At 40.9% G+C, this 20,592-nt stretch overlaps 1 protein-coding gene and 1 long non-coding RNA gene across 14 annotated transcripts in view; one reads left to right on the top strand and one right to left on the bottom strand.

Moving 5' to 3' along the window:
* PALD1 (phosphatase domain containing paladin 1) overlaps positions 1 to 20,592 on the bottom strand; it is a 150,639-nt gene that overhangs the window by 88,523 nt on the left and 41,524 nt on the right. For 6 of the 12 annotated variants that reach the window (XM_034426020.3, XM_087871785.1, XM_087871784.1 and 3 more), the window contains 6 exons: positions 8,169 to 8,363; positions 6,885 to 6,987; positions 6,331 to 6,510; positions 5,730 to 5,894; positions 3,835 to 3,995; positions 1,265 to 1,340 (listed from right to left, as the gene is read on the bottom strand). In XM_034426020.3, the coding sequence (XP_034281911.2) occupies positions 1,265 to 1,340; positions 3,835 to 3,995; positions 5,730 to 5,894; positions 6,331 to 6,510; positions 6,885 to 6,987; positions 8,169 to 8,350 (867 nt within the window). In that variant the 5' untranslated portion in view covers positions 8,351 to 8,363. Of the gene's footprint in view, positions 1 to 1,264; positions 1,341 to 3,834; positions 3,996 to 5,729; positions 5,898 to 6,330; positions 6,511 to 6,884; positions 6,988 to 8,168; positions 8,364 to 20,592 lie in introns of all 12 variants that reach the window. The other 6 variants (XM_034426015.3, XM_060682253.2, XM_034426016.3 and 3 more) reach the window with 1 other exon arrangement.
* LOC117670674 (uncharacterized) lies at positions 2,664 to 9,311 on the top strand. Of its 2 annotated transcripts, XR_015728364.1 has the most exons (4): positions 2,664 to 2,710; positions 6,329 to 6,565; positions 7,721 to 7,827; positions 8,738 to 9,311. It is a non-coding gene; the product is annotated as an uncharacterized LOC117670674 (long non-coding RNA). The 2 variants fall into 2 exon arrangements; XR_015728363.1 differs by lacking the exon at positions 8,738 to 9,311 and having other exon boundaries at positions 7,721 to 8,033.

Here is a 20,592-nt window from a genome sequence, read left to right as displayed (position 1 = left end):
CCAGGGTGCCCCACGGGCCAGATCTAAGCACCCCGTGGGCCAAATCCGGCCCATGGGCCTTGAGTTTGATATCCGACATAGATACTGTAGATAGACAGACAGACATAGATTAGACAAATGTAGCAACTGTAAATATAACCTTAACTCTTAATATCCTATTTATGTAGCTGAATACACAGAATAGCAGCTACTAGCAAACAAACAAAAATCTTGTTCAGTGTGTGTGGGGGGGGGGGTTAGTCTTTGAGTTAGTCTTGACGCCTAGAAATTGCTTAGATAAGGCCCTGTAGCTTTCTTGCCAAGCTTTTGGAAGTGAATTGCCATTGTCTTCTTCTTAGAGCTAAATGTGTGTGACTGGCCCCAGGTCACTTAGCTGGCTTAGTGCGTAAGGTAGGATTAGAATTCCCTATTTCTAGCCTGATACCTCAACCATTACACCAAGATGACTTACCTTTTAATCTTACATAATTTTTTTTTAAAAAAAATCTTATATGAAGTCTCATATTATTTTAAATGTCAATCTTTTTTTTTTAGAAAAAGAAAACATTCTCCCAGGAAAATATGCATAAAATTGCAACTGAATGGCGTATTACTTCCCAAAACGAAGAAAGCCTCTCTTCCTTCTCTTAATCAAATTAACTTAACATATTAAACACGGCTTAGAACCTATCCTGTAATTACTTTAACCCTGAATTGTTCCCATAACACTTTACGTATTTTTAGTATCTCCCAAAACTATCTCCAGCCTTAGCAAAACAATGAAACGTCCAAAGTAAACACTGGCACTGCAACTAGCAACTGGATGCCCATTAATTAAATTCAGTATTGTAGATTTGATCCAACCCCAAAAAGCTAAGCATTTATTTGAATGGTTTTCTAATAAACGGGCCTTTCAGAGCTTAATTTCTGGCTGGTTTGTGCAGTGATTCTTTTTACAGTGTGTGTGTGTGTGTGTGAAGGGGATATTATGCCTTTTATGTTTGGCACAACAAAACCGTACAGTTAAGTCATGAGCCTAAAGCAAATACAGGCATTTAGCAAATGTGTGTATTCAAATACCAGCTAGAGGGATCCAGAAATAGACACATGAATCTACACTTGGCAGATGTAAATACAGAGGGGGGGGGCAATGTTTGTAGTATATCCACCCAACAGGAAGAATTTCCAGCTTCTTCTAACAAGCATCTCGCATGTGCTTCCTTTTCCAAGTCAGCTTATTAAATAAAAGACAGCTTGTAGATTAACATCTGGCATCAGGTCTTACCCGGAGGAAACTGATGAAAGCATCAAACTGTGTTTCTAAAGGCGCTCTGTCTACAGGCAAAGGCAGCCGATGGTACCTGCCGAGAAAAATGAATTATTTCCAGTTTGGGGGGAAAAAAACCACCCTCGGTCAACACTGCAGGCAAGCTTTTGAAAGTGTTCTCGGATAGAGACATTTAATTCAGCCCATTGGCATGATGAAAAGAAGAAATTTAGGCGTAATATTGCTTTCTTGTGTGAATATTTCAATTATACATTTCTGAATAAAAGCCAGGGCTTTATTTTAAACCATAGAAAATTTTAACCCTGAGAAAAAGCCATGCTTTATTCAATCATGTCAGTTGAAAAAGAGTTGCTGTTGTTAGTTGCGAAGTCGTGTCCGACCCATCACGACCCAATGGACAACGTTCCTCCAGGCCTTCCTGTCCTCTATCATCCTCTGGAGTCCATTTAAGCTCACGCCAACAGCTTCAGTGACTCCATCCAGCCACCTCATTCCCTGTCGTCCCATTCTTTTTTTGCCCTCAATCGTTCCCAGCATTAGGCTCTTCTCCAGTGAGACCTTCTTTCTCATTAGGTGGCCAAAGTATTTGAGTTTCCTCTTCAGGATCTGGCCTTCTAAAGAGCAGTCAGGGTTGATCTCCTCTAGGACTGACCGGTTTGATCGCCTTGCAGTCCAAGGGAAAAAGGGTACAGTTTGGCTAAATTTACAGAATACATTAAGTCAAAACTGAACAAACAAAAGGTAGTCCTCAAATCACAACCGTAATGGAGTTCCTATTAAACAGTGTTTCTCAACCTTGGAAGCTTGAAGATGGGTGGACTTCAACTCCCAGATTCTGGGAGTTGAAGTCCATTCATCTTCAAGCTACCAAGGTTGAGAAACACTGTATTATAGTCATAATTTGTAACAATTATAAAGTGGGTCATCATGTAAGCGGATCTGCTTTTTACAACCTTTTTTGGAGCCATCACTAGAATAACGGAATAAGAGTTGGAAGGGACCTTGGAGGTCTTCTAGTCCAACCCCCTGTTCAAGCAGGAGACTCTCTTGTCACCAATGGACACAAACAGATTGATCCGCCTAGGATAGGTTGGCATGCAGTGTAATTTGCCCTCCGTGTTCTATTTCGACTTGTCATTTCTCAAATGTTTATAGTGCCCTGCCTCTTTTGATGGGGAAACAGAAGGGGGCTTCACTGACTAAATAAGGCAAGGTGGCAGAGACATATGGCAAGCAGGCAGCTTCACTGATTGGTTTGGTAGCTTCCTGGAGACCTTTGTGTGTAGGTCACAAAGGTGGAGGAGCAGGTGAACTCTGATAGGTGGATAAGGGAGGAGGGTCCTCTGCTTGGGAATTCTCATGGCTTTATGACATCATCCCTGGCGGCTAAAGTGACAGTTACTGTCAGTTATCAGTTATCAGAGGGAAGATGCCTTTCTAGAGGCAAGTTGCTCTTCAGTGGGGCTCCTGGACTCTGGGGAAGCTTCCTTCTTTTGAGAGAAAAGGCTGAGAAGGTGCCTGAAGTTGAGAGTCAGGGTCAGGATCAGGGGGAGGAGGAAAGGAAAGGGAGAGTGGTGGGATTCAAAATGTTTTACTACCGGTTCTGTGGGTGTGGCTTGGTGGGCATGGCTTGGTGGGCATGGCAGGGGAAGGATACTGTAAAATCTCCATTCCCACCTCACTCCAGGGGAAGGATACTGTAAAATCTTCATTCCCACCTCACTCCAGTGGAAGGATACTGTAAAATCTCCATTCCCTCCCCACCCCTGCTTTCCAACTCCGTTCTCCTAGGCAGGGCAATAAAAGAAGACCCAGCCGATCAGCTGGGACTCGATCAGCTGAGACTCGGGAGGCAGCAAATAGATCAGGGGCGGCGCCAGCCAGAGGTGGTATTTGCCGGTTCTCCGAACTACTCAAAAGTTCCGCTACCGGTTTGCCAGAACCAGTCAGAACCGGCTAAATAACACCTCTGGAAAGGGAGAGCCCTAATTAGTCTTTTGGAGCAAAAATTAATATAAGATCCAGTCTTATTTTTCAGGGAAACACGGTAGAATCAGAATTTTATTAGAAAAATATTAGAATTGGAACTATAGAATGAGATATAGAATAAATTAGAATAAAATTACAATTAAAATTTCAATTCTATACAATCAGTACAGAAGAAAATTAGAATGGAATAGAATTAGAACAGAATTACATAGAAATGAATTAGATTTAGAGCAGAATTAATATTAGAATTAGAAGATAAGGTATAGAGCTACAGCACAATTAGAATAAAATAAAATAGAATTAGAAAGAGTACAATAGAATTAAAATTAGAATAGAATTGGAATTAGAATAAATTCTGATCATGTGACCATGGTGATGCTGCAATACTCATAAGTATGAAAAACAGTAATAAGGTCACTTTTTTCAGTGCTGTGGTAACTTCGGTCATTAAATGAATAGTTGTAACTTGAGGACTACCTGTGATGTTTTGTAATCCTACCACTTAGGTAAAACAGAGAATGGTGGGTGGGAAAATAAGATCCAAGTTAGTACAATTATTCTCTTCCACTGAAATTTACCTGTAAGATGGCAGCAGGAAGACAGGCCTCTTGTACACTTCCTCTGTCACTTGGATGTCTTCTTCACAGAAGATTTTGACTGAATGTGGCTCATCTTTGAAGTGTTCAATGTCGTTGTAGACATAATATATATTCTCACTCAGCTGGGCAAAGTCATGTATCTTCAACAGATAAATCCAAGAAACCAACCTGAGAAGAAGCTTGCTTTATAAAACATTATCTACAACCTGCCGACATGCAGTTTTCTTCCTTAAGACCTACTTGCTGACTTTGCTAAATGGTTTCCTTTGTAGAGATACAAAGGAAAAGGCTCTGGTCCTACTCATCTCAAGTTGCCCATGCAGACATTATAGGAGCAATATTAAGATTGCGTCGTAAGACTACTAAAATACCAAAATAATGCCAGATAGGCTTCTATTGTGCTGTGCAGGTATCTAAGATGGAATCTCAGTTCAATGGCACAGAAATGTTAAACTTGCAACCATGCAAGTTGATAGCCATTCTCATTCCCAAATTTAAACCCCTGAGAAATATTTTGTACGATTGTGATGACTCCCCCAGATGCTTCCCCAGATACCTCTCCAGATATCAGGTGGGAGGAGGGTGAACCAGTTCCGAGCATGTCTAGAGGGGAATTGGTCAATGGCTCTGAGCAGCCATCTGAGAGGGATTTGGCTGAAGCGCAGCTGCAGCAGGACAGCCCTGAGGCTTCAGGTGGGGAAAGCATGGGATGAGGAAGAGGAACTGCCTTCTGCACTTGATCCAAGAACACGTAGGGCAGAGAAAAGGCAAGAGCAGCAAAGGTCAACCAGATTACTCGTGAGGAGGCAGCCTTGCCCTTCTTAGTGGGTTGCATCAGAATCTGGCTATTTAGCACAGCAGACAGATGGAGGCAATGCTGGGAACGATGTGTTCATTTCTTAGCTGTGTGTTTCCCGTCTTGCTTTAGATTGACACAGTGCCTGGATTGTGCCTTGTGAACTCTGGACTTTTCTTGCCTCATGAACCCTCTTGTATTGGGGATTTAACTTTGTCTGCTGGGTTTATCTTGTTTGGGAAACTTTCAAGTGCCTTGTGGACTCATTGGCCATTGCTTTGTGGACTAGCATTGGTCTGGGTTTGGCTTGACTTAATTGGGACAGTTCTGGGCTTCGGATGAAGGGAATTGCTGGGGACTATTAATAAACCCACTAAATCACCGTTACATGTTAATGAGTGGGACAGCAGAACTATATAGTAATGTAACTAAAGCTGTATTACTTTTTTTAAAAAACAATGGTGTCTGGAAAAAAATAAGTTAGCATACTCAAAATAAAAGACACATTATGAAGAAAGTGGAAGTTATAGAATAAATGATATTACAGGTAGTTCTTGATTTACGACCACAATAGAGCCCAAAATTTCAGTCATAAGTCATTGTGGTTGTTAAGTCAAGACATCACACAACCAGATTTGCTTTTACAACCATATTTACGATGGTTGTAAGTCTCCAAAGTTGTTAAATAAATCATGTGGTCATTAGACAAGCCAATACAGTTGTTAAGTGAATTCCAGCATATCCAAAGGTTGGAGTTTTTTGCCATTGTTTGCCAGAAAATGACAAAAAAATAAACAAATATCACAAATCGTGAGCATGTGACTGCAGAATGCTGCAATTAATTGTAAATGTGAGCCGACTGCAAAGAACTTGAAATGCAATCACATGATTACAAGGAGGAGTGGGCAATCATAATTCTGATGATGGGTCATCAATAGTTTTTTTAAAGTCCATTGTGACTTCGAATGGTCATTAAATGACAATTCGTAAATCGAGGATTACCCATAACAAAAGTGGGGAAATATATCTCAAGCAAATCTCAAATGCAGTGCGCCTTCTGGTAGCCCTCAAAAATCACCTCTTTTCGAATAGAGACTTCCAGGTCTTCTACTCTGACTCTTCTATGCAGATCGTGTAGGTTCTCCTTCAAGTTCTCCTTTGCTCTTGGAGTGTAGGGGATGAAATCACTGTCCATACGCAGAAAAAGTACAGGTTCTTCACGAACGCAAAACACAATATATTCCTGCTATGACAAACAGAAGAACTGTGTTGGCTAAATTCTCAAGAAAGAGTGGAGAAATGCTGATTTACGTACAAAGCTTTTCTTGTCTGCTGGGGTGGCGCAGTGGTTAGAGTGCAGTACTACAGGCTACTTCTGCTGACTACTGGCTGCCTGCAATTTGGCAGTTCAAATCTCACAAGGCTCAAGGTTGACTCAGCCTTCCATCCTTCCCAGGTGGGTAAAATGAGGAACCAGATTGGTTGGGGGCAATAGGCTGACTCTGTAAACCGCTTAGAGAAGGCTCTAAAGCACTGTAAAGTGGTATATAAGTCTAAGTGCTATTGCTATTGCTAAGCAGAGGTGTCCAACCTTGGCAACTTCCAGATTTGAGGACTTCAACTCCCACCATTCCCCAGCCAGCCACGTATCTCAGTTTGGATTTCTTTTATACACAGACCTTATGACCATCATTCTGAAGTTTCTGCAGGACTTGCTTGAATCCACCAAAGCTGGGCTGCCCCATCCCGAACACGGCATATCCTCCTTTGGCCTGCCGAAAGTTGGGAGCCCCACAAGTGCTGGAAGTATTCAGGACATCTACTTTGCCACATACATCACGGACCATAAAATATTTCCCCTACATGGAACAATAAAAAAAAATGGAGAGATGTCAATGTGCAGAAGAAGGCAGTGTAAGTAAATGGTCAATTAACATCTTCACAAAAATAACAAGATGGAGAATCTGCAGAGGACCAGGCAAATTCATGGAAGACAGTCCTATTATGGTCATTGTCTATTAATGCTCAATAATAAACATTCAGCAATATTATGGTGCAATGCACCACTCGTTAAGACAGGGAACCAGAATAGGAAGGCTACATCATGTTTCTTGGCCTCTGTTGGCCATTATGAGAAATGAGATGCTGATCCTTTGGCCCAGAAAAGCTCTTTTTAAAATGTTTTTAATCACCACATCCTTCTGAATATCCATGCATAATCCGCAACATTCACCTGGACAAGATAGTGTTCTGGAGTAGCTTCTGTAATCCGCCCCACAGTATAGCTAGCTTTCAATAAGTCGTCATGTATTTGAAATTCTTCTTTGCAATTGTAGCTGTAAGAAACACAAGACAGAAATTGAGTGGCTGGTTTTTCTGCAACTAAAATGTTTTCTGTGATTAAACAAGCATCGTAAGATTCCATTGCTTAATTTCCTATTCGCAGAAAGTTGATGCATCTTACCCAGATGCCACAAAATAAACGAACAAGCTCACAGCCATAAGTCAAATTAGTTGTTATAACTGTACTATTTTACACTGAACATATACTGTACATACTGTTATGTAGTCTATACAAAATTACAATCCAATTAATAACATTAATTGCAACTCCAAGTTGTTATCTTGCAAAACTAAGATCTAGATTCTTACAGTATATCATCCTATACTTTTTAAAACAATTAACAATACAGTGACATACATACACAAAAACTACACACACAGTCTTATTTGATTTGATTATCTATGAACTTGGAACTGGATAACAGACAATTGTTATGTTGTGCTTCACATGGTCAACCATTTTTCCAACGTATTTGCCACCATGTGAAAATTCTCAAATCCCATTTCTGCTTTCCAGGATCCTGCTACTAACTGCCTGGCTGTAACCAATAACAAAACTATAAATTCTTTGTTTCAAAGTGTGTCAACTTAGTAAGGTTTGATTTTTAACTTGCAAGTTTTATATGCCAACAAAAACTTGTTAATTATATTTTATGCTGTGGCTAATTTTTTTTTTATTGGGGAATAAGAATAAGCAAGAGACTGCATTCAAACTGTCATACATAGGGCAGACTTCTGTGTCTGTGTTACACCAACGAAGACCACTAACTACTGACATCCTGGAGCTACAAGATTTTTCTCCAGTCCATTCCCATCTGAGATAACAAAACCAGGTGAGGGAACAGAATTCCTAACCATAATCCATGGCAAATGGGCTATAATCAATTTAGTAGGCGACAAGAAGAAATGGCTCGTTTTAGAGAAGCCTTTCTTAATTCATGTTCCCCAGATGTTTTCCAGATGTGCTATGCAGCCGTTGTCATCCCCAGGTATGAGAACCAAGTTCACACACTCAATACAAAATATGAGAGGACAAAAATGCTGGGCATCTTTTCTTAGCCTAACTCTTTATATAGACAACATCACAGCCCTTAGAAGACCACGAAGCTGCAGAAGGTTGAAAAGCAAAAGATTAAAGGATCTGCAGAGAATATAACAGGTGGTTGCAACTCACGTAATGACAACAGGAGCCACCTTATTAGTAATGATAGACTTGGCTTTGTTATTGTGGAGGCCAATGGTCTGGAAGGAGTGGATGCTGAGGGAATGGTGATCCTCCATGGTTCCGCTGCCGTGGATATTCTCAAATGTTGCTGTTGCTACTGTCTGCTGAGCTGTGCTGGCAGTTGTACCCATAATCCACAGGCAACTGTACCAATAAAAATAATCAGAAGATGAATAAGCAGAAGGGGAAGGTTAAGACTTCAATAATCTGCAAAGAGGAAGAGAGGAAAGGAAGGAAGGAAGGAAGGAAGGAAGGAAGGAAGGAAGGAAGGAAGGAAGGGAGAGAAAGAGAGAAAGAAAGAGAAAGAGAAAGAAAAAGAAAGAAAGAAGGAAGGAAGGAAGGAAGGAAGGAAGGAAGGAAGGAAGGAAGGAAGGAAGGAAGGAAAGAAAGAAAGAAAGAAAGAAAGAAAGAAAGAAAGAAAGAAAGAAAGAAAGAAAGAAAGAAAGAAAGAAAACAAAACAAAACAAATATATTTAGGAAAAGGCAATCAAGATTTGTTTCCATGTATTTATTTACAGGATTTATATGGCTGAAGAGCCAGCTGATGGCAACATCTAAGGGATGAGAGCATGCTCACCCTATCTAACCTAGTAGGACAGGCAGATACCTTCAACGAGAGGTGCTCCCACAAGTAACCTGCTCCTCTGCCACGTAAGGCTTTAAAGGAGATAACCAGCACCTTGAATTGGACCCAGAAAGCAACGGGAAGCCAGTATAGTTCAAGTAGCAGCGATGTTACTATTTGACATCGTTATCTTCCTCGTTTCAGAACTGGAGCTTTCAGACTCCGTTCAAGAAAAAAACTGGGGACTCCTCAAGCATTCTTCACAAAACTGTGGCTGAAAGGCATAGCTGATGTTGCATAGGAACGAGGAGCCCGCAAGAACGTTTCAGGCATCATTCTAGGGATTAAAATCCTGGCATTCTGTGGCAGATCATGAAGAAGTTCTTGGCAAATGGCAAACCAGTGCTGAAAACATTGCCCAAAACTGGGGGGGGGGGGAACATCACAAGCCAGTGATCTATTGCTATACCCAGAGTCCATTCTGGCAACTCTGATGACTTAATAAAACAAGGTAAACACTGTGTAAATAGTCTGGAAAGAAAGTATTTAGAGCCAACCATAATCCTACAGTGTTGTGACTTGCAATGTGATCAGAGCTTCAACAAAGTCCTATTAAAGAGGTACTAGTTAAACCGGTAGCACACCAAACAGTGGTTTGGGCCATAACTTTATTTGTAGAAGTTGAGTCAGCGTGTTTTTAATAGGTAGCAACTTGCTAGTTGAAATCTTGCAAGCTGGCCAAGTATTCTAAGATATTAACCATAAGCTTATTTTGGTATAAACATCTGCAAGTATCCACATGAACTGTCAGAAGTCTCCAGATCCTATCAACCATCTAAAGAACCAAACTTCCTAGTATAGTAAGTGTGTGTTTTTCATCCGGCTCCATGAAGTTTTTTCTCAGATAGAGAGAATTACTGCTTCCGTGTCTTATAATATGCATGCAACTTTGACCAAAAAGTTCTGCAGAAGGCTAAAGACGTTTCAACCAAATAGGCCCTCTTCTACTATTGTTTCTGCAACTCGGCAGAATGCCGTCACCTATAAATCCAAGTAGTATATATCAATGGTGAAATGTAAAATTTGTTACTACCAGTTCTGTGGGCGTGGCTTGGTGGGAGGTTATGTGACTGGGTGGGCGTGGTCAACTTTTTTTTTTCTTTTAAAAGCATTTTAAAATGCTTTTAAAAGGCTCTGAAGGTCCCAGCTGAGTTGCCTGATCGTCAGAGGCTTTTTTTTCTTTTAAAAGCATTTGTAGAAAAATTGCTTTTAAAAGTAAAAAAAAAAGCCTCTGATGATTGTGCAGGTCAGCTGGGTATGTGGGGGGGAGGCAGGGATTTCTGCTACTGGTTCTCCGAACCACCCACCACCATCGAGCAATCCGGTCCAAACCAGGAACATTTTACCCCTGGTATATATCTTCAGTGCATCATAACTGCCGAGGTGACGCAGTGGTTAGAGTGCAGTACTGCAGCTACTTCAGCTGACTGCTAGTTCAGCAGATCAGCGGATCAAATCTCACCGGCTCAAGGTTGACTCAGCCTTTCATCCTTCCGAGGTGGGTAAAATGAGGACCCAGATTGTTGGAGGCAATATGCTATTTAGTATACTGTCTTTGGTGTAAGCCACCCAGAGTCCTTGGAGAGTGGGCGGCATAGAAATATGACATAATAATAATAATAATAATAATAATAATAATAATAATAATAATAATAATTACAGCAGTGTAAGCCATCAGTAACTGTGATAAGTAGCATGAAAAAAAATTGAACCAAAGTACTCAAAAATGACTTGCTATATTGTTACAGAAGCAACAAATTGGAATTCTCTACATGGGGCTCCCCTTGAGGAGCATCCGGAGGCTCCAACTGGTCCAGAATGCGGCCGCGCGGGTAATTATGGGAGCTGCATGGCGCTCCCGCATAACACCGCTCCTGCGCAAGCTGCACTGGCTCCCAGTGGTCTTCCGGGTGCGCTTCAAGGTGTTGGTTACCACCTTTAAAGCGCTCCATGGCATAGGACCTAGTTATCTTCGAGACCGCCTTCTGCCACCGACGACCTCCCATCGACCCGTGTGCTCCCACAGAGGGCCTCCTCGGGGTGCCATCAGCCAAGCAATGCAGGCTGGTGACCCCCAGGGGGAGGGCCTTCTCTGTGGGGGCACCCACCCTCTGGAATCAGCTGCCCCCAGAGATAAGGAGAATCCAAGACCTCCATGCCTTCCGCCGTGCCCTTAAAACTTACCTTTTCCAATAGGCTGGGCTGGCCTAACAAATCTTTTAAATGATTTTAAATTTGTTTGTCTTTTTAAATTTTGGGCCAAATTGAGATATTTCTTTTTAATCTGTTCTTAATGTATTTATTATGTGTTTTTATTTGGCTGTACTCCGCCCTGAGTCCCTAGGGAGAAGGACGGTATATAAATTTGAAGTAAAATAAATAAAATAAATAAAATAAACAAAACTTAATAGTGCTTTTTAGAAAGACCTGAGTTCAAAGGATCTTATGAAGTAGACCATTGTCTGTAAAATACAATCAATGGTTATGAATTTTTAAAATACCATAACCATGTGATTATAAATATCCTGTTTCCCTGAGAATAAGACCTCCCTGGATAATAAGCCCAATCGGGCTTTTGAGCGCTAAAATAAGCCCCCCCTGAAAATAAACCCTCCCCGAAAATATTAAAACACACAGCCAGTACCCGCCATTTCCTCTGGTTAGGGTTAGGGAGACGGAGATGGAAATCAGGTAAGACAGCAAGAGGAGCCCCGTCTTGCACCACGTGCCCCAAAATAATAAGACCTCCCCGAAAATAAGGCCCAGCACTTATTTTGGGGTTCAAAAAAATATAAGACAGGGTCTTATTTTCGGGGAAACACCGTATTCATTTAATAAGGAAGCCTGTGTGTATGTGAAACAAATTAAAATAGTTCTTTTTAAAGTTTATCATCATGAAAATTCTGCCCATCCATAGAGTAAGAAAGACCACTACTAAAATTAGAGTAGCAACCAGAATTCCAGGAACAATTTCATGAAAAGATATAAACAGCCAATCAAAACATCTTGTCTCATGTTAAGACAGATGTGATATACCATGAAAGATTCTTTCATAGAAGATTGGGCAACCAATCAGTTTTCAGTTGTTTATTTTTAAATTTAGTCGTTTATTACAAGGGTCCCCAACCTCCATTCCATGGACTGGCACTAGGCCACGGCGTGCCAAAAACTAGGCCCTGCAAACAAGCTAAGCCCCATCCATGGGATACAGGCAGCACACAAACCACATCCCTTCTGGTCCACGGAAAACCTCTCTCCATCGAACCGGTCCCTGGTGCCCAAAAGGTTTGGGGGCCACTGATATATTTGATCAATTATGTCTTCGCTTTAAAAAAAATGAGTGGCTATCTGTAGATGCAATAAGGGCAGAAACAGTAATGTTTTGCTATCCATATCATGATGAGGTAGGCCTCATTGCGATAAGGACATGTTCAATCAGGTTTGCTCCTTGTTCTCCACCAATGCTGTTCTAGGTATCTCTTTTTATCTCCTTTAGATCCTCAGAGAGAGTTCTCCTAAACAAGAAAGGTTGCTCAGATGCAATCTAGACACCCTCTTATTCCAGATGGCCTTGAGGACTTTGATTAGCAGACCCCCCCATCCCCACCCCCATAAAAATCCCAATTGGCCAATTAGTTTCCTGGGTTGTAGACCAGAGGTATTCAGCCGGTTCGTACGGGTTCGGGCAAACCGGTAGCGGCGACTGTGGGTCCCCGCCCCGGCGTAATGCCATCCTATTTAGTCATATTTTCGAGGCTGGGCGCATGCACGGAAGTTGCATTTGCGAGCAAAGTGCATGCATGGAAAGCCAGGTGCATGCGCGAGCAAAGCACATGAGCGGAAGGCTGGGTGCATGTATGGAAGGCGCGTGCACAACAAACCGGTGATAAGAATTTGTGAAAGCCACTGCTGCTGTAGATCCTCCAGAACAATCCCAATTGGTCCATTAGTTTCCCGGGCTGTACTATAAGGAGAGGTTTTTCTCCGGAGATCAGGCTGACTCCAACCCTGCTAGCTTTTCATAAGGTCTTAAAGTCATTAAAGACCAAATTTTATACTAGAGCCTAGGGCACCAGATGTGCAAAGGTACATCTGTTATGTTTAGTTATGGTAATATATGTTTGTGATTTTTCTCAGTTGTTGTCTTCTCATTTTTGTACATGTATTTGCTCCTTGTATATGTGTTTGGTTTTATTCACTTTTAATATTGTTAGCTGCCCAAGAACATTTGTTTGAGATTGGCAGCCAAATAAATTGATTAAATAAATATTTTTTTCCTTTCTAGTTCACTTTCAGTTCCCCAGAACAAGAAGTTTACAAGATAAGTTCAAGCTGTTCAGAACAGCTGGCTCCTTTCTAAGGAAGGGAGAGAGAGCTGCTGTTGCAAATCTTGAAACTTGAAACATAGAACTGCTGAGCGCAGGATATCTTCCTTTCCTTGTAGTCGCTGTTCTCACCTTTGTGATTCATCCAATTACCTGGAAAAAATCCATTAAACCCCCTAATCTAAATGCAAATTACTTTTGAGTTTAAGGGAATGGTACATAGATTTTATACAAAATACGGGTTGCATCTCTATTTCCCACGCTAGAAAATAGACCCCCAAGTGAAACCTGCCATTATATTATGATTTCCCTGTACCTCAACCTACTTAAAACACAGAACATAGAATGCTAAGGATGGAAGGGTCCTTGTAATATAGGTAGTCCTCTACTTACAACAGTTCGTTTAGTGAACGCTCAAAGTTACAAAGGCACTGAAAAAAAATGACTTATGACCATTTCTGTGACATTTTGACAAGTGAAGTCAATGAGGAAGCTTGATTCCCTTAACAACCTTGTTAGGAACTCAACAACTTCAGTGATTCACTTAACAACTGTAGCAAAAAAGGTTGTAAAATGGGACAAAATTAACTTAATAAATGTTTCACTTAGTGACATAAATTTTGGGCTCAATTATGGTCGTAAATTGAGATCTACCTGTATTATATATTACTAGCAGCTTGGGATTGTTTTGTTTTTTCCTTTTGGGGAGGCAATTTCAGAATGAAAATTTGAAATACAATATTTAGACAGCCAAAATAGGACAACAACTTCCTAGAGAGAATTGAACTAATTTTACATTTTCTTAAAATGCTGCCATTTCTGCTCAATGTTTATTTCATGTACTTTGCCATCATAAATAACAGCAAATATTATATCACTTTTCTGAATAATTTAGAAAAAATAGCTTTTGAAAGTCAAGGCACATTATCTTCTAGCAGTTTAGTAAGTTTTTATTTCTTGAATTGTACTCTATCTTTGTGAAGGACAAAGTCCTTTAAGTTTCATCTTAACCAGGCAAAACGGATTGCTACTTATTCCCAAAACAGGAATAACATTGTTGCCTTAAAAATCAAAGAGAATGTTCTGACCCTAGCTTTCTTAGAAAGTATACAGCACAATCTTAGTCCCGGCAAACCTCTTTTATGCATACAGTCCGAAAGGCCTCTCAAAAAAGTCTTTCAGGGGAATGTTTATAAACACCCACCTTATCTCCTTTGGAATGCTGCCAGAGAACTAATTTGCACACGCAGGGCAAGGCCAAACTTAGCACAGAGTCAAACAGAACTTTCCAAAACTTTAACCGACCAGATAACTAATTGCTTCCTGCAGAAGCTCATGTCCTGTTCGCTCCTCTTTTATGTCTTATGGGAGTGGCCAATCATCTCCAAGCCTTACTCCCAAGTCGACCTTGGTTTCTTAATTATTCTTGGATTTTTGCAGCTCTGCACATGCGCACACTGGGAACAGGCTTTTGCTGTTCTTCTGCCTCACTGATGTCAGACTCCAGAGGCAGCAAAGAACTACCAGATGGCCTTGGCCCCCTCTCTGCCTCCTCGTCCGAGCCTTCCCCAGACTCCAGGACTGGCCCATGTTCCTCTCCAACCTCTTCACTGTCCAAATCTGCTGCCAGCTCTGCTGGCCGCTGGCGGGCCACAACAGAGAATAAACCAAGAAGCGTTCTAACTTCTTTGGAAGAAGTTCCACATTCTACAAAATCGTGCTTGATCCTTTCCTACATTTTTTCCTCATTAAAACGGAACACCCTTGCTGCATCTCCATTCCCCTTAAATGTAATAAATCATCGTCTTCATTCTAAAATCATAATGTCTGTGCTCTCCTGTTCCTGTACTTCATGCTACACTTATAAGCATACTGATAGCTGAAGAATCTACAGTACTCAGGTATTCTGGTTGGGAATTTATAAGAAACCAGCTTAAGGGAAGCTGAGTTAAGACAATTGTTTGATTTCATCCATCCCAGGAGATGTGTTCAGAGAAGCAGTTGGGATTGAACATGCAGCTCGAGGAGGAATGTTGTGGAGCACCTTCCCCAACCTGAGCAACCCCTCTTGTGGAGAAGAGTACCACGTTGGGAATATGTGCAGTAGAAATTAGGATTGGATTTGTGCTGGCTAACCTGGGCAACGGCACCATCAGAAATATAATTACTGATAGTATCAGCTGGTCTTGTTTTTTTGTCCCTGCCATGGTTCCTATTCAGCAGGCTGAGCCATTCATTCTACCCACACATCATCACAAGATTCTTATTGTCAAAAGCGATGGCTGACCTTCCAGGCATGTTCAAAAGCACTTTTGTGAATGTTCCGCTCGCTTAAAATAGAATGTAAACTTTTTAAGGGAAATTTAAAGGAAAAAAAAACAATAACCAATAAAACTGCCCACCTTTTTTGAAGGGAATGAATAGAGGCCAAAATGAATGACAAATCAGCAAGCACTCTTCTATTGTCCGATGAAAGTTTTATCAAAGAGATCTTCTGTTCTATACACAGTCTCTACTCCTATTAACGGAGATAAATTTTGTGAGTGCTGCTGCAAGTCCATTCATGGAAGACATTATGCTCCCAATGATTCATGGTGTTCCTCCTTTTTGCACATTCCCAAGCCAACTCTCCTAACCACCCAAGCAGTGGTGGGATTCAAATTTTTTTACTACCGATTCTCTGGGCGTGGCTTGGTGGGCGTGGCATGGCATGGCTTGGCTTGGCGGGCATGGCAGGGGAAGGATACTGTAAAATCTCCATTCCCTCCCCACTCCAGGGAAAGGTTACTGCAAAATCCCCATTTCCTCCTGATCATCTGGGACTCGGGAGGCAGAGAATAGATGGGGGCGGGGCCAGTCAGAGGTGGTATTTACTGGTTCTCCAGAACTGGTCAGAACCTGCTGAAACCCACCTCTGCACCCAACCCACAAGATTTCGGACTAAAGGCCAAATAAATACATTCGCTTTCCCATCCCACAGGCCCTAAACCAAACCTAAAGAACTCACATGTCAAAAACAACTCCAGTGTTGGGGAAGTCTGTGTGAAGGGTGCAGGCAGGAACTTGTGCTGGCATTGTGTGAAAGAAGACTTCAAAGAGAACACAAAGTTTTCATTTATTCCATTAATATCCGTATTTCCTTTGAAGAGAACGGAGTGCTGAATCTTTAGCCCAATTAAGGAGACAGAAAGTTGGCTCAGACCATTCTAGTTCTATATGGGTTATTGCAAGAAAAGTATTTTTTTATTATTCTTTTTTATTGGTTAAAAATTACAAACATAAATACGACAATACAACATACAAAACAAATAAACCTGAATCAAGTCTTACGACTTCTTTTTCAAAACTGTCACATCGGTAGACTGTATTTATATTTCTTATCTATATATTTACATATAATGCAATATGATAAACTCCATATTTAATTAATTATGTTCCTTAATTGATACCCAATTTTTGTCTATAAATTACGACCTCTCTTTTGTGTCCCTATTTTTATATTCCTTTCTTTTTCTCCAACCAGTTATACCATTGCAAGAAAATTATTTAGATGTTAATGAAAAACTCACACTGATTGGCGGATAATGCTGTTAATATGGCACTGCAATATATATCTTATAACACCTTGAATCCCCAAGGACTTATGTAAAGGTCTAGAGCTCGGCATTTAATACCATCATTCCAGAAATTCTTTTCTCTAAACTGACTCAGCTAGCTGTACCTGATCATACTTGTAGGTGGATTATAAACTTTCTAACAGATAGGAAGCAGCAGGTGAAGCTAGGCAAAATCACATCAAATACCTGTACAAATAGCACAGGTGTCCCCCAGGGCTGTGTGCTCTCTCCATTACTCTTTTCTCTCTCAAAGGATCCCTCTGTTAAAAGTACTGAAGATTGCAGATGATTAAATAGTCATTGGTCTCATTTCAGACTATGATGAGTCTGCATATAGACAAGAGGTAGATCAACTGGCCCTGTGGTGCAGCCAGAACAATATGGAGCTCAACACTCTTAAAATTGTAGAGATGATAGTAGATTTTTAGGAGGGGGCCTCCTACCACCTTGTACAATATTACGTAACACAGTACCAATAGTAGAGAGCTTCATGTTTCTGGGATCTATAATCTCCCAGAACTTGAAATGGAAACCTAACATTAGAACTGTCATTAAAAAGGCACAACAAAAAATATTCTTCCTGCATCAACCCAGAAAGCTCAGACTGCCCAAGGAGCTGCTAATACAATTCTACAGAGCAATTATTGAGTCTGTCATTTGTACTTCTATAACTGTCTAATCTGGTACAGCAACTGAACAGGACAGGCATAAACTTCGATGGATAGTTAGGATTGCAGAAAAAAACAATTGCAATCAGCCTGCCTTCCATTGAGGACCTGTATATTGCACAGGTAGGAAGAAGGGCTGAGATAATATCTACAGACCCCAAACATAAACTGTTTCAACTTCTCCCATCAAGATGCCACTATAGGGCACTGCATGCCAAAACAACTAGATACAAAGACAGTTTTCCCCCATGCCATCATTCTGCTAAACACATAATTCCTACAGCACTATTTTATGCCTAAGTACCATATATATAACCATATAGTAGGACTGTATTACTATTATCCTTCTCATCTTTCTTACTACTTATTCCTATTGGTATCTTATGACTATCACTTTTCTTGGTTGTATATTATGATTTATCATTGTAACTTAAGATTTATCACTTTGTTGCTTGTATGTACACTGAGAGCTTATGCACCAGAGACAAATTCCTGTATTTCATTTCATTTCATTTCATTTCATTTCATTTCATTTCATTTCATTTCATTTCATTTCATTTCGGTTCGGTTCGGTTCGGTTCGGTTCGGTTCGGTTCAGTTCAGTTCCTACTCTACTCTACTCTACTCTACTCTACTCCACCACTCCACTCCACTCCACTCCACTCCACTCCACATTCCACTCCACTCCACTCCACTCCACAGATATCTAAAATGTAATCTCAGTTTAGATACAGAAAGCATACTGTGAATGTGAAGGGAAGTATCTGCAAGCTAAGAGCACAAGTGACCCAAAATTACTACACATCCCAAAGTTAGTTTGAAGCTGATAAATTGTTAGCTTATTTTTTCTTCATTCATCTTATCTTCAGACAGTAGGGACATTTAAGGATAAGTTAGGTAAGTTCGGAATTAATGGTACTGAAAAATGGTAACTGGCAAAAGAGCAACCAAAAAATGTTTATAATTATGGTAAGTGGAAAATTGAATTGGGGCTTCCTAGTCCAATGTTGATTGGGTTCACATTTCATGCTAAGCCATGTTTGCTTAATCACAGCTCGTAAAAGCACATGGATTCGCATACTATGCTAAACCAAAACAAACTCTTATTACTATATAGCTAAGCCAAAACAATTGGAGAGGATGAATTAGTCAATACAACCTATTGATATTAAGAAATTAATTTAGTCACCTCAGCTGAAAGATGAATAAATCACATTTCTTTCAATTTATACGAGTGAGAGCCCAAACAGCTAATCTTTATGCTAGCTGTCAATGCATATTAACATTCAGATGTCACTGAATCTGACCATGAACAAATACACATTTTACAGATCCCAGGATATGGGTGGGAGAGAACACAGCTCACTCCCATTTCTTGCTTCGGCATTTTCACGCTGTCTATCAGAAGGTGGCTTTGTACGCAAAGACTGGGATCCCAAAAAGACTATAGCAAAACGCAATAACTCTGCTTCCAAAGACACAATAGCAGTGTTGTTTCCCTGCCAGTCCCTCGTTGGGGGTGGGGGTGGGGGAAGCTTCATCCCTCCTCCTGAATTGTCCTGTGCCACAGTTATTCACACTTCTTGAATTTACATTCCACCAAAGAAGAGAGACTTGGCAGGAATCAGAGACAAGCCTAACAATGGGCTAAATTTAGAGTGTGTCGCTAACAGGGAAGATAATAGAGGCCCACAGTTGCAGGATGCATCTGTCTAGGTCTCCGCTTCTTCTTAGCGGGAGGGATTCCTTTTGCTCTGTTTTTTTTTTTTAAGCTAAGAGAATCAGTGCAAAGAAGAAAAAGCACTTACGGTATACACAAACACAAGCACACACACACCTTTAGCTTCCCCCCCTTCCAACCCCCCCCTCTTTCATCTGAGCCAGAATCATGCATGACTTAGTAATTAAGTAGGATATCTTGAAAATTGTTTCTGGCTTTCAAGTCATCTCAACACCTATTACCATATTTTGAAGTCAGATTAGGGTGAATTCTGCTTCCTTTCTATCTGCTCCTAAGGAAAAGGCTATAGCAATAGCACTTAGACTTATATACCACTTTACAGTGCTTTTACAGCCCTCTCTAAGCGGTTTACAGAGTCAGCCTATTGCCCTCAACAATCTGGCTCCTCATTTTACCCACCTCGGAAGGATGGAAGGCTGAGTCAACCTTGAGCCTGGTGAGATTTGAACTGCCAAATTGCAGGCAGCCGGCAGTCAGCAGAAGTAGCCTGCAGTACTGCACTCTAACCACTGCGCCACCGTGGCTATACATGACAGCCAAGCAGAGAGACTTTGCCATTTGCAAATATTGGCAAGGCAAAGTCATTTTCTGAAAAATCATAAACTGCTGTTTTGGAACCCCAGACCGGCGTTCCGTTTCATCAATGTTTTTGGCAAGCCGAGACATCCTTTAGTAGCTTGGCAAGCTAAACATCTTTTGACCTCCCATTGCTTTGGTTGAGTTCATTTCTATTCAGGACTACTCTTCTTTTCAACAATGAGAAGGGAAAAGGGCAGTAAAAACTCACAAAAGGGAGCTAGCTGGTTTACACAATCAGCATAAGACACAGTCCACGCGAGGTCTTCAGGCTTTTTGGAAAAACAACCCCATTTTTATGTCACATCTGGCACAGGGGATTTTACTGAAGGGCTGGGGTGTAAATTCTCTCCAGGAGCATGGAAGAACATATTTAACAAAACTAATCCTCCAACTTCACCTCCTAGGATTCAATTCTTGATTTAAACAAAAGAAAAAGATCCGTAAAGTTCAACAATACTCAGAGGGACTAGCTCAACAGGAAAGAGGAAAGTCACGCAAGAGAGACAAAAGCATTTCCATCCTCGAGCAATGTGTGTAAAACCAGGGCACATCTGTGTATGACCTGAATCTCCGGAACAAAATGGAATTACAGCAAAGGGCAGCGAACAAGGGGAAATGTTATTGTAGCAGTCAGCAGCAGCTCGTAGTTGAACGTATCAAGACGGAAATGATTTCACCAAACAGGTTGTCTTTTGGCATTTCCCAGGGAACATCCGGAATATGCATTTGTTCCTTTTCCAGCCCTGGGTCAAAAGACAACTATTTAAAAAAAAAATCTCCTTTTTACAACTTTCTGCTGTAAAATTGTAAAAATTGTA

This window comes from Pantherophis guttatus, chromosome 6 (genome assembly GCF_059756535.1).
Source record: "Pantherophis guttatus breed Tessera chromosome 6, ASM5975653v1, whole genome shotgun sequence".
Classification (NCBI taxonomy): Eukaryota; Metazoa; Chordata; class Lepidosauria; order Squamata; family Colubridae; genus Pantherophis; species Pantherophis guttatus.
The sequence above is the reverse complement of the archived record's forward strand: the minus strand, read 5'-3'. Positions and strand labels throughout refer to the sequence as shown.